General features: G+C 46.5%; 1 protein-coding gene across 7 annotated transcripts in view; it reads right to left on the bottom strand.

The window, feature by feature from the left end:
- The window catches only part of GSE1 (Gse1 coiled-coil protein), a 1,171,749-nt gene that overhangs the window by 14,302 nt on the left and 1,143,138 nt on the right, over positions 1-14,309 (bottom strand). For 6 of the 7 annotated variants that reach the window (XM_078669590.1, XM_078669591.1, XM_078669594.1 and 3 more), the window contains 3 exons: positions 9,985-10,255; positions 9,282-9,395; positions 7,076-7,459 (listed from right to left, as the gene is read on the bottom strand). In XM_078669590.1, coding sequence (XP_078525716.1) covers positions 7,076-7,459; positions 9,282-9,395; positions 9,985-10,255 — 769 coding nt within the window. The remainder of the gene's footprint in view (positions 1-7,075; positions 7,460-9,281; positions 9,396-9,984; positions 10,256-14,309) is intronic. The other variant, XM_078669592.1, reaches the window with a different exon arrangement.

The following is a 14,309-nucleotide window of genomic DNA, read 5'->3' as shown; positions in this document are numbered from 1 at the left end:
TCACTATGCTGTGCATTATTCCGCGGTCTTGTGGTTGGGTCCGGATTCGTAGTCTTTTCTTTTTTTTTTTTTTTTTTTTTCTTAGCCCAGGTGGGCGTCGGCGTCACACCCCCTTGGGTGTATTTCCGGTGACGTCGGCATGCTTCCTGCGGAAGCTCCCACTCTTGGGCGCCATCTTCGGGTTCTTTTTTTCCGTGTTTCTTTCGTTTCCGAAGTAATGGCAATGTTCTAATTAGTTGGTATTTTACCGCTCTGTACTTCTTAAATATCCTTTCTTATGTTAACCACCTCTTCTCTCTCCAGCCTCATCTTTCTGGCGGAGGTGGGTGGGTTCGCTAGTGAATCCAGAAAGATCTTCAAGCTGCAAAACTACACCGACAGGTAAGAAAACTATTCGTTTTGCAGCGTGAATCTTTCTGGATTCACTATGCTGTGCATAGATTTTGTAGCGGTTTCTCATTTCTGTGGCGGTTGGGTGGAAGATGAGCGTTGGGTATTGAATATGTGCTGTAGCACCTTCTGTCCAACTTGAGCTTCCTTGTTCATCTGTATGTCCACACAGTAGTGCTTCGTGAACGTGTGCACCGAAGCCCATGTTGCCGCCAGGCATATGTCTTGTATGGGTGTGTTAGCCAGGAAGGCTATTGTAGCGCCCTTTTTCCTAGTGGAGTGGGCACGTGTCCCCTCTGCTAGCTCTTGTCCTGCCCGCTTGTGGCAGAGTTGGATTGTCTGTGCGATCCATCGTGCAATGGTCTTTTTGGTTACTGCTTTTCCCATGTAACTGTTGGCGAATGACACAAAGAACTGTTTTGTCTTCCTGTGTCCCTTCGTCCTTTCGATGTAGTGCATGACTGCCCTTCTGGCGTCCAGGGTGTGCAGAGCTCGCTCTGCCGCAGTTGTTGGTTTTTGGAAAAAACTCGGTATCTGTATAGACTGGTTCATGTGAAATTTAGATACCACCTCCGGCATGAAGTTTGGGTCAGTCCTCATCACAACCCTGTCATTATGTATTTGTATGTAGGGTTCTTGTAGCGTCAGAGCCTGAAGCTCGCTTACTCTGCGTAGGGACGTTATTGCAACCAGGAAAGCTGTTTTCATAGTTAGCATCTTTAAGGACGCCTTGTGGAGCGGTTCAAAGGGCTCTTTCATGAGTTCCGTTAGGACTATGTTCAAGTTCCATGCCGGTGGCGGCACCCGCTTGGGCGGTGCGATCCTTTTCGCCCCTTCTAGGAATCTCTTCACCACCTGTGATGTGAAGAAACTCCTGCACGTTTCACCCCTTGTGTAGGCGACTATTGCTGCTAAGTGAACCCTCAAGGAGGATGAGCTAAGGTTCTTCTCTAGCAAGTGCGTCAGGTACTTTAGCACTGTGGAGTCCCTCTTCATTTTATTGTGAAGCCTTTCTTGTCTACACCATATTGTGAACCTCTTCCATTTCGCCACATAGCACTTCCTAGTGCTAGGCCTTCTTGCCTCCCGCAGGACCTTCAGTGTACTTTCTGGCAACCTTAAATGTGCGAACTCTATGTCCTCAGGAGCCACGCTACTAGGCTCATGCTCTCTGGCTCTGGGTGCAGCACCTCTCCGTTCTGCATGGAGAGTAAGTCTTTCCTCCTGCTGAATCTGTGGGGTGCACACTGTGTCATCTCCATGATCTGCGAGTACCATGTCTGCCTCGCCCACTGTGGTGCGACCAGTATCAGTGTCATGTTGCTCGCTCTGCACTTGCTCAGTACTCTGTGCATCAGTGGTATCGGGGGAAAGGCGTAGGCAAATGTCCCTGACCAATCTATCCATAGGGCATTCCCCAGTGACCCCTCCTCGGGCAGCCTGGATGCGAAGTTTCGGCATTTTGCATTCTGGCGTGTGGCAAACAGGTCCACCGATGGAGTTCCCCATCTGTCGAATAGGTGCCTTGTCTCCTGAGCATTGAGCTCCCACTCGTGGGATGCTGAAGTCTGCCTGCTGAGCCAATCTGCTTGTATGTTGTCCTTCCCTGGCAGGTGTATGGCCAGCAGGTCTATCTTGAGAGGGATTGCCCACGTCCATATCTCCTGTGCTAGCGTTGAAAGCGGGGCTGACTGGGTGCCCCCCTGCTTGTTGATGTAGAACATCGCAGTGGTATTGTCTGTTTGTATCAACACCTTGTGATTGTACAGTCTTGTCTGGAAGGCTTTCAGTGCAAGGAAGATTGTCTTCAACTCTAAGTAATTGATGTGTTTTGTGGCATCCGTCGGTGTCCACAGTCCTCTCACCTTGAGCTCCTCCATGTGAGCGCCCCATCCCTTCAGGGATGCGTCTGTGGTGATGGTCACTGTTGGCGTTGGGGGCGTTAGAGGCTTTCCCCTTGCTATGTTCTCCATGGTCCACCATGTCATCTCCTTCTGCACTTCGTGCGTTACAACCACTAGATCCTCCCAACTGCCTGTAGCTTGTGACCATTGCTCCTGTAGCCATTCTTGAATGGGTCTCATGTGGAGTCGTACATTCGGTACCAGGTGGATGCATGATGCCATCATCCCCATGATCTTGCTCGCAGTCCTCACTGTCCGAGCTTGTCCCTTCCGGTAGAGGCGAGTTTCCTTCACCAGCGCCCTCGCCCTCTTCTCGCTGGGGAACACCTTGCCCTGTAAGGTGTTGATCTGTGCTCCCAGGAAGATCTTCACTTGTTCTGGCTCCATTGATGATTTCTTCCAATGGATGGAGAACCCCAGGTTTATGAGCGTGCTGGTCACTGTATGTGCGTGCAGCTTGCATTTCTGGTATGAGTTTGCTTTCACCAGCCAGTCGTCCAGGTAAGGGTATACGTGTATCCCTTGCCTTCTTAGGTGCGCTGCGACTGCTGCGAGGCACTTTGTGAACACTCTTGGTGCCGATTTTAGACCGAAGGCCAGTGTCGTGAACTGGTAGCGGCTTTCTCCGACGGTGAACCTGAGCATGTGTTTGTGCTTTCTGTTCATTGGGATGTGCAGGTATGCGTCTTTGAGGTCTATAGTGACCATGAAGTCCCCGATCTGCAATTGTGGGAGCACCTCTTGCAGGGAGGTCATTTTGAATTTCTGCGTTCTTATGAATTTGTTCATGAATCTTAAATCGAGAATGGGTCTCATTGTCTCGTCTACTTTTGGTACCAGGAAGTACGTTGAGTATACTCCTGTGTTTCTTTCCTTGAAGGGTACCCGTTCTATGGCCTGCTTCTGCAGGAGTTCTTTTGCTTCTTCCTGAAGGCACTGTAGCTGTTTGCCTGCTAGTGGTTTCCTTTTTGGTTTTTTGCTTGTTGGCCTCCCCTCCAACTCTATGCAGTATCCGAATTGGATAATGTTGAGGATCCATTTGTCTGATGTGATTTCTCTCCACTCCTGGAGGTGGTATATTAATCTTCCTCCCACTGGTGTCCTGTGGTCGTAGGTGTCTAGTTTGTCTTGACCCATCTGTACGTGCTGCCCCCTGGGTTCTTTTTTGCGGGCGGGCACACGGAGTTTTTTGAAGTCACTTGGAGGTGGGCTGCTGGCCCCCTCTTCTATTTTGCCCCCGTCCATTTCTCCCTCGAAAGGACTGGCCTCTTTGTTGGTACTGCCAGGGCTGCTTCTGATGACCCTGCTGAGTCTGCGAGTCTGCCTGGTGCGTTTGCTGGAAAGCCTGGTGTGATGTACCTGGCTGGTTTCCGCCTCTCCCGCCGGGCCTCCGTGACGGGGTGCCCCTCTTGTTCCCTCTGAACTGCAATGCCCCCATGGATCTTGCTGTTTCGTTATCTTTCTTCAGTTGGCTGAGTTGTTCATCAACTGTTGGTCAGAAAAGCGTGCTGCCGTTGAACGGTGTGTTCAGGATGCTGTGTTGCACCTCCGGTTTGAAACCGGATATCCTGAGCCAGGCGTGCCTCCTTTCCGTGACGCCCATCATCATGAGCCTGCTGGCGGTGTCTGCCCCATCCAGGGCCGTCTTAAGGCAAGAATTTGCCGCATTCTTCCCCTCTTCAATCAGCTTTTCGGCTTTCTGCCTGGCATCCTGGGGCAAGTCCTTCACCAACTGCCCCAGTCCCTCCATGATTTGGTACATGTGCCTGTTTATCAGGGCGTTGGAATTAGCCATGCGCCAGTGGGTCGCGGCATTCCGTTCGATCCTTCTGCCCACCAGATCCATCCTTTTGCTCTCCTTATCCGGTGGTGGGCCCGAGGTAGTGGGTACGTTAGCCCTCCTCCTTGCTGTGGCCGTGATAATGGAGTCTGCGGAGACCGTGCCCTGAATGTAGGCCGGGTCCTTTGTGGCATGCTTGTACTTCTTCTCAGTTCTGGGAGTTACTGCCTTGCATGTTGCGGGCTCCCTGAAAGCTTCCTTCCTCTGAGCCAAGACGCTCTCGAGCATTGGAAGGAACTGGCTCCTCGTTTGTGTTGGGAGTAATGTTTCCAGAAGGAAGTCTGCTTTCTGCTTCTCTTCGTCGAGCTTGAAAGCTGCTGCGGCAGATTGTATCACCGAGTTGTAGGCCCCGATGTCGTCCGGCGGCGAGGGCCTCGAGGGGTAGGTGTCGACCACCTCCTCCGGGCTGTCGGTGTCGACATCGATGTAATCTACCTCCTGAAGGTCAGAGGGTGCCGACTCAGTGTCTGTCCTGCCCTCATCTTCCTCCCCATAGCTGTAACTTTCGTAGGGATTCTCGTACTCCTCCTGGTCGTCGATCACCTCGACGTCCTGGTCTTGCTCGGTGACTTCGGCGATCTCTTCTTCCTCCTCGACCGTCACTGGTGGCTTGGTCTTGTGAGGGATCGTGAAGGCTTTCATCTTTGCGTCGAAATCTTTCTTCCGCTGCATGATGTTCTCCATTTCTGCCTCGAGGCGCCTTCTTTTCTTTTCCATCTCGGCCGCGTGTTCCGCGTCGGATGGGTCGGCCGCTCTCTTCGACGGATGGCTCGTCGCCGTGCCTCTCGGAGTCGAAGTTTTCGACGTCGAACCGGATTTCGGGTCTCTGGTCGTCGTCGTCAGTTTCGGGTCTTTCTCCCTCGTCGATCGATCCTTTTCGGGGACGATTTTCGACGTTTTCTGCTGATCAGCAGCTCTCGGCGCCGGGGACTCCTTCTCGGAGGATCCGCTGGGCCTGGGAGTAGTCGCGGACGCCGCCTTTTTTGGCGTCGGCGCTTTCGGGGTCTTGCCCTCGATTTTTCTAGACTCAGAGTCTCTCGGGTTCTTGGGGGCCGAAGAGTCTCCTACCTTGTCAGAAGTCTTCGTGTAATCGGTCTCTACGACCGTGTAGCTGTCGTCTTCGGCGGCAGGGTTGTCTTCTTCCTCGGAGGACATCCCCAGCTCGTAGAGTGACGGAGTCGGGGCCTTCCCCTGCAGGGCGGCGTGTGCTACCCTCTGCCTCTCTCTCACACGAAGGGTCTTCGGGGTGAAGGCGGAACAGGCGTTGCAGTCTCCGCTCTCGTGGTCCACCGGTAGGCAAAGGTTGCATACCGGGTGCTGGTCCTTCTGCGCGTACTTGTGGTGGCAGTTACGGCAGAACTTGAACGGCGTGTTGTCCATCCTCTAGCGTCCAGGGCCTCTCTGGTCGCGTGTTCGTCGACGGTCGTCGAAGATCTCGATGGAAAACGCCTTATCCTTGCTTGTTTTTCGTCGGTGAAGTCCCCTGGAGTCTTCAGGTGACTTCTCCTCGTCTTTTCTGTATTTTCCTTCTTCTTTCTCCAAAAATGTCTGGAGCCCAAACGGGAACGATCCAGACCCGACCGCGGAAAAAAAGAATCTGAAGATGGCGCCCAAGAGTGGGAGCTTCCGCAGGAAGCATGCCGATGTCACCGGAAATACACCCAAGGGGGTGTGACGCCGACGCCCACCTGGGCTAAGAAAAAAAAAAAAAAAAACAAAGAAAAGACTACGAATCCGGACCCAACCACAAGACCGCGGAATAATGCACAGCATAGTGAATCCAGAAAGATTCACGCTGCAAAACTGAAGTTAGCACACTGGGGTGGCACCTAAATAGGCAACGCGCACGTCACTTCTGACATGGACGACGCCACGCAGAGCCTAACAACGCCACCTACCAGCGTGCAGGGGTACTGCTCCAGTACAAATTACGGATAGTCTGACACCGGTGTATAATTCGAAGGTAAAGAATCTGCGACTAGAAGCCTCTATCAGATAAATGCATACAACTTGGGGTGGCATGGTTTACATTGTATGTACTTGTTTTCAGGACAGTTGCAGACAAACCATAATTCCCATACACTGTGTTCCAATTATTGGGGTGTCATTGGTGTACACACAGTAATAAGACGGATTGCTCCAACAGAAAACTTTCCATTAAAAAAACATCAGGCATATGTTGTTTATATAAATGTCCTCATGTGTAAGAGATTATATTATAGAAAATTAAATATTAGCCCATTATAGGATGGCGCCATTGGGGCATGTGTTTACTGAGTGATCCAGTATTATATATTTTTGTGTTACGTGACATAAATCCGGGTTGGGGAGGATGGTTGAGGAATTAAAATTGATAAGTTTGGAAATAAGTTACCTTCCAAAAGAACAGTCCAAATCTATTGGGTTACTAGCTGTATTCACATTTGTCCACATATTGGGCCATATCTTATTTATTGGTGACCACTGAAATTTCAACAGCTACTTCAGCAGCTGAATTGGGTTTTTTTGGTGTTCGGTGGTGCTTTCGCCCAATGTTAAAGATGCTCCTGAAGCCAGTGGTTGGTATACGCGGTTTCAAGACTGCATTAATAATATGTGAGGTATTGCAGCTTTCTGTTGATGTCAAACAGTCATTAGAGATAATCCCAGGGTTTATATCCACAATTTTGAATTTGGGAGAAACCAAGACACTATCATTAAAAGGTGGGATTATGCACAAAGTATGACTCTGTAATAAGATTTATGCTGCAAAAACACTTCTGCCTAATTCTGCGCACCTTTCCGCCACCAAAGATACCTTGAACTAACAACCAATTCACTCCACAGCATCTTGCTCATCCAATTCCAATGCTCGGTTCTCGGCTAGTTCTTAGGTCCTACAAATGTCCCCTGCTCTCCTACCCAGCTCCTGTAATCTTCCCATCCACACCCTTGTCTTTACCTTTATGCTTTTGTAATGCTTTTTGTGTGGACTGCAGTACGGACTCGTGGAACTGATGTGCAAACTCTTCTGCAATGAAAGGCTCCCATGTCTTATGCTTCCCGTTCAGACTGTGTGATAATGGCACAGAGCTCTCCTTGGGTGGTGGGCTTTTCATGAAATTCAGTATGCTGAGGCTTTTCTTGACAGGTGGCATATCACTTGTTTTGGCCTTTTCTGGAGCTGTTGTGGGTATTTCATGGAGTCTCTGAGGTTCTGGAGGCTTGGGCAGTTCAGGGACGATAGGCTCTGGTTTCTCCTGTACCTCTGGTTTGGTGGATGCAGGTGAAGGGATGTCGGGTTGTTTTTCAGGCTCTGTGGTGACTGATGGCATTGGCTGGTCTTCTTGTAAAAGAAAGAAAAAAAGCGTAACTAGGCTGAGCCGTACAAGCAACCACAGTCTACATACACTGATATTGCTTTGTCAAGTTTTGTAGTCTATATACACATTTAAAATAATATGAATCCAATACCCTTAAAATGGCTCTGATATGCTGTTTTATTCCTAGAGTTGGTCACTCGTGTGCTTTAACTGCGGAAAGAAAGCCTGAATAACAAACTTCAGAAGGGATTTGAGAGCTAATTTCTTTCTTATCTTAGGACACTTGAGTAATTTTAGACCCCAGTCTATCCTACTACCTTCTCAATTACAATCAGATCTCTGTCAAGGTCTCATAGGCCTCTGAACTGCAGCACCAGTACATACCTAATGCACTACCAAAAGCAGAGACGTAAGATGCGTCTGGGAAGCCCTGTTCGACACGGTTATCACCTACCTCGCCTGTGTCTTTAACTAAAGCAGATCTCTGATGTTTGCAGAAGAGTTATCAAAACCATAGATCTAATCCATCCACTAATTCTTAGGGGGATCAAACTAAAAAGGCATTAGCTGAAAATGACCAGACTGTTTTGATAACTAACGTCGACTGAACAAAAAAACACCACAGAGAAAAATTATGCAAATGTCCTATCACATAGGGCCTGACAGAGCTGGTGGACAGTTTACTCTTTATCCAACTTACAAGTAAATTATATACCATGGCACTTGCAATACTGCGGAAGGGATATCCATCACCTTTGTGATGGAGTACGAGTTCGCTAAACTCTAAATCAGGACCATAAAGAACCTGCATGACTAATGTGTTGCTATTCCAGGAGGCATGACTGAAAACCAAGGCCTGTGGGCTTCACCTTCTTATTTCAGGAAGCAGAAGTAAAAATGGGGATTGTAGGATCCAGCAAAACACTAAGAGCCCTGCTGTGGCCCCAGAAACTAGAAGCACAGCAGCACTAGCTGACAGTTCAGAGGAGAGGTGGCCTGAAAAAAATGGAGCAATTTGGTGAGAGAACTTACCAAAGTGGACCATTCATCAGCAATGCTTTGTCATTACAGGGTTTGACTATTTCACATACATTCACCCGTCAATTGTAAGGAAACTCACTGCATGCCCATACCACAAGCAATAGACAAAGGAAGGGTAAAGGTCTGCCACCAACTGCTAACCACCGCTAAGTCAGTGAGCCACTGTGAAGACCAGCATCATAGGCCCTATTAAAGTGAAAACAATTCTAATGCCCAATACAAATTACAGGCAAAGCAAGTCTTTGGACTATGGTGGAAGATAGGGAACTATAGCACGTAATCCAGTCAGGATTGGCTGATTACAAAGGAACTGATGGATAATGTTGTGTTGAACAGTGGGGGCTTTGCTATGCACTATGGCTTTTCATGTATTCAGTACTGACAAAACAACAAAGTTCCTGATGAGTTCAGAACCAAACTAATACAGGCAGACATTCTCCCTGATGGCTCTTAAAAAGAAATGGAACAAGGCACATAACAGATGTGCAGGGAAAGCCAGGGGCATAGTTATACATAATGGGTGCTCACAAAAGTAGTTTTTGTTTAAAAATTATTTAGAGGTCGTCGGATTGTCATCCTCTCACAGCCGTCTAGACAGTTCACACTAACAGTAAATGTCAAGACGTTGGAGTCCATTAAGCTGAAAGTAGCAAGACCTGCTCTTCCTCCCATCGGATAGCTGTTAGCCACAAAACCACAATTTATCCAACTTCTCCTTTATAGTTTGTGAAGCCATGGGACCAGCTTTCCCAGCCGTTCAATCAACACTCCAAGCCCACCAAGAATGCCCTTCTTGACACTTACCGACAGGGTTGACGGTGGGACTCTTGCATGGCACTGGTGGAGGGTCTTTCTCCTGCTCTGCTGCTGCTTGTTTTTGTTTCATTGCATGAAGCATTTCAACAAGTTTTTCTTTATCTGTCAGAAGAAAAGCCAAGATCAGTGCATGTTTGCCGGCACGTCTGCAAACGTGTGAAAGTGTGGGCGAGCGTAGCAAAAGCCATCCAACACACAGAATTGGATTGCAGATGAAGACAGCCAAGCCACTCAACAATTTCTTTCTTTAGGGAGGACAGAAAACAGCCACCAGAGGGCAAAAAAACAAGTTACACCCTAGACCCTACCACAGTTCTTTAATCAATACCCACAAAGAGCAGGTCAAAGCCCAGAATTCAACATTAACACAATTCACTATTTACACAATGACCCTTTCCACAGATACAGAACCTCAAGTCCATCTGGCCTACGTCATTTTGGTCTCTACAGCATTGTACGTGAAGGACCCGTGCCATGCCCATACTGCCCACATTGATTCATACTGCCAAATACTATTGGCTGAGGTAGCTGGAACTGTGTTGTACTGTACGCGGTCATTTTTACAATGCATTATTTCGCATTATCGATACAAAAATCCAAATAAAAATATTTGTATTTGAAAAAGATAGGGAAAAATGCAGGGTCAAGTTAACTGCTATAATAACAGCCGGAGGTTCCCAGAGTGGTATACCTTTCCGCCGCTCTGTGCTGATATGAGACAAGTCAAAGATAGTAAGGAATTTTTTCTTCTCCTCCAAGTTTGGACTGCTGTTCATGTCATCTGGGCTGTAACGTGTGGAGAGAAGCAGCCGAGGGGAGGGAGTCTGCCGCTTGCTCTGGACAGTGGGAGGAGACTGGCTCCTCTCCCGCAACATCCGCCGTCTCTTCCTCCGCTTCTGAACAAGGATTTGCTCCTTCTGCTGCTGCGTGGTGAGACCGAACATCTGTAGGAACTCCACTTTCTGGGGGTTATAAAATAAAAACAGGGTGGTGATCACATACGCTTTAAGCAGACAAATGTTACCTCTACAGTGCTCTGCTACCTTTTGGATAGGTTTCTGCTATAGAAATATCAAATGCTTGCAAACACTACAGAAGAAATCAAGGTTTACAAAGCAACCATTGAAAGAATCTCTCTGGGCAAATTTAAGATGTGTTGATACAAATGCTAAGCAATGAAAGGATATATGTGGTCTTAACTGAAAAATGTTATTTCCATTCAGCATCAACAGAGTTCATCAACTAAAAACATGTGTGGAATATATATATATATATATATATATATATATATATATATATATATATATATATATATATATATATATATATATATATATATATATATATATATATATATATATATATATATATATATATATATATATATATATATTGTTGCACGTTTCTGTGTCCTAATATAGGTTTCAGAAAAAAGATTGGCTGGCACGCTGGTATCCGGTTTGTAAATTTATTGACACCAAACCCCCCTCACCCTTTACAGACGCGTTTCGCCTTAGCAGGCTTCGTCAGTGTAACGTTAGTGTCGCCATTGGCCAGTCATGCATTTCATCAACATGAAAGAAGGACATCTATTATACAGAAATTCAGCGGCCATCTTGCAGTGTGTAAATTACATTAGAGTCACAGGCTAAAGAATGGCGACTGACGTGAAAGTGCATAGTGCTCATTAAAAACATATAACGTAACTATTATTTATGTATATATTAAACATATTTGTTAAACACAGCAAAAATTATTTCATCCGCCATTGGGTTGTTTACACAAAATTATTTCTCAATATGCAAGATGTTAGTTATTCAGCCCTGAATGGGCGATTTTGCAAACAGTGCAAATTATTCTGTTAAGGACTAGCAGATCATTGAAAAAAATATTTAGGGCATGTTGTTTCAGTTGTAAGACATATTCATCCTATTGTTACCCCCTATTGGTGATTGCGCAGGACCTACAGATGAACCCACAGTTCCTCATTATTATTAAGCCCCCACGGAGTCATGGTTTTTAAACTGATGATGTGCTTTGACTCCAAGACGCGTAGGGACTTCTCCCTGTCACCTCCCCGTTCTAATTTGGGTACCTGATCAATGCAGTAAAAACTGAGTTGTTCCCACTTGCTCTGATGGTGTTCGGCAAAGTGGCGGGCGACAGGATAGGATTTATCTTTATTTGTAATCGCCCGCATATGTTCGAGGATTCTTAGTTTTGCTGGTTTTATAGTGCTGCCGATGTATCGCAGCTTGCAAGGACAGGTGAGGCAGTACACAGTATACTCCGAATTACAGTTGAGCAACTGTTTTATTTTTATATTGGTTTTTTTTTCGCCTGTGCGATTGGGGTATTCCAACATTTTGCCACTAAATCTGCATGCCTTACATTTAAGACAAAGAAAAAAGAAAACTGCATTTGATATTTTGATGGGTTGGACCGATGTCTTAAAATGGCTATGGACCAGGTGGTCTGCCAAAGATGGACATCTTTTATGAGTGATTAACAGTCTTTTTGGCAGATTCTTTTTAAGGACTTTATCAGCAGTGAGTATGTGCCAGTGTTTCTGGAAGATGTTTACTATTTCACCTGATTTGGTGTTGATTCAGTTATCATTCGTACCTCATCAGGTGCCTCTATTTTCAATTTGGGAGTAAGGAGATCCCTCCTATTAACCCCAGAGGCTTTAACCCTGGCTTGTTTGAGAATGTTACTATTGTACCCCCTGCTCTCAAATCTTTCCTGTGCATCAATTATCGCATGCCTGTAGTCCTGTTGTAAAGAGCAATTTCTCTTTAGGCGTAGAAACTCGCCGTAAGGTACATTTTTTACAAGACTTTTAGGATGGTATGAGCTGGCATGTAAGACTGCATTCCCCGCGGTGGGTTTTCTGTACAAGCGGGTTTGCAAGATGTTATTATGTACAAATACTTCTAGGTCCAGATAATTAATGCTGGTGGTACTGATAGTACTTGTAAATCTTAAATTGAGAGTATTGGTATTTAAGATTGAAATATACTCTTCTGCTGACTGACGGTCACCATGCCAAATTATAAACAGGTCGTCTATGTACCTGGTCCACATAAGGATATTTTCAGTCCATTCCTGATTGGAGTCCCTCCATGCCTCATGCTTCTCCCACCAGCCCACGAATAAATTCGCGTAGCTGGGGGAGAGAGAAAAAAAAAAAAAAAAATATATATATATATATATATATATATATATATATATATATATATATCACAACTGTGGTTCTGTCTTGACCACAAACAGATAAGGTTAACACCAGGAGTATCCAAGTTAATTTTTTTTAAATGCCAACATGTTAAGCTCCAGTGTTTAACACCTTCAGTGCTGATGACAAAGCCAGCTCGTCATGGGTGTTACCTGCGCTACGCGCATGACGAGCTGGCTTTGTCACGTAACGCGCGGTTTTTTAATTTTCAGCGCACAGCGGGAAAACCCGCTAGCGCGCATGTGGTTAATATGTAAGCAATACAAAACTAAACTTGGATACTCCTGGTGTGCACCATTTATCTGTTTGTGGTCACGAGTGACCCACAGTTGTGGAATTTGTACTTGTTTTCACCGACATGCAAGATTAAACCTGTGTCGTGTGCTTGACAAGAGCGGTTTTCAATAATGCCAAGCAAGAGTCCCACATTACACATTTTGGATGACACCCAAAGTCCATGGCAGTGTGCATTCCGCACAAGTTTCTCACTGTGAACTCTCCCACAACTTATGACAGATGGATGATATTGAATATGCTACTTACCAGTATGCATCTGTTCTTGGCATGTAGGGCTGCTAACATTCATATCTTAGCATTAGATCGCCGCCTAGTGTTGGGCTCGGATGATTGCACATTGTTGTCCTGGAAGAGTCTTCGAAGTATCCTGAGATAGGTGGCTCCTCCCCTGGACTACAGTGCGCATGGGCATCGGCTCCATCCCCAGATTGTTTTTCGCCATTGTGGCAGAAGATGGAGTGAAAAGTGTAAAGGATGTCCATGCTAATGAATAAATACAATAGTATATCTGCAGCTGCGACAGGCACCGGGGAGGAGGGTGGGCGATATGAATGTTAGCAGCCCTACATGCCAAGAACAGATGCATACTGGTAAGTAGCATATTCAGTTCGAGGCATGTGGGCTGCTAAATTCATATCTTAGCATAGAATACATAGCAGTCCCTCCATCAGCGGCGGTTGCCCGTGCCAGCTGCAGAAACCTGAAAAAGTGTCTTGAGAACAGCCTGTCCTACAGCTGCTTGCTGCTTGGAATGCACATCAACACAGTAGTGTTTTGTGAAGGTATGTGGTGTGACCCACGTGGCTGCTCTGCAAATATCCTCTAAAGGAATGTTCCCTAGGAAAGCCATGGATGCCCCCAGTTTGCGTGTGGAGTGCGTTCTGGGGGGTATTGTTAAAGTGCGCTTGGCTTTTTGATAACATATCTGGATGCACTTAACAATCCACCTGGCTATCCCTGCTTTGGAAATTGGGTTGCCTTTGTGTTGTGGTGCGAAGGCAACAAAGAGTTGTTTTGACTTTCTAAAGGGTTGTGTTCTGTCTATGTAGTACATTAACGCCCTCCGTACATCTAAGGTATGGAGCATTCTTTCCGCCACCGTTTGCGGGTTTTGAAAGAATGCTGGTAAGTCAATAGTTTGGTTTAGATGAAACTGTGACACCACCTTCGGAAGGAATTTGGGGTTAGTGCGTAGCACTACCCTATTTGGATGAATTTGAATGAATGGCTCTTGGATTGTGAGCGCCTGCAGCTCACTGACACGCCTCAGAGACGTAATAGCTATAAGGAAAGCTACTTTCCACGTAAGGAACTGGAGTTCACACGAGTGCAGTGGCTCAAATGGTGGTCCCATCAGTCTGGTGAGGACGACATTGAGGTTCCACACTGGAGCTGGCGGTGTCCTTGGGGGAATGACTCTTTTCAGACCTTCAAGGAAGGCTTTAATGGCGGGCACTCTGAAGACAGAGAGGTGCTGCCTG

Source organism: Lissotriton helveticus, chromosome 12, assembly GCF_964261635.1.
Source record: "Lissotriton helveticus chromosome 12, aLisHel1.1, whole genome shotgun sequence".
In the NCBI taxonomy this organism is placed as follows: Eukaryota; Metazoa; Chordata; class Amphibia; order Caudata; family Salamandridae; genus Lissotriton; species Lissotriton helveticus.
This window is presented reverse-complemented; position numbering and strand designations above follow the sequence as displayed.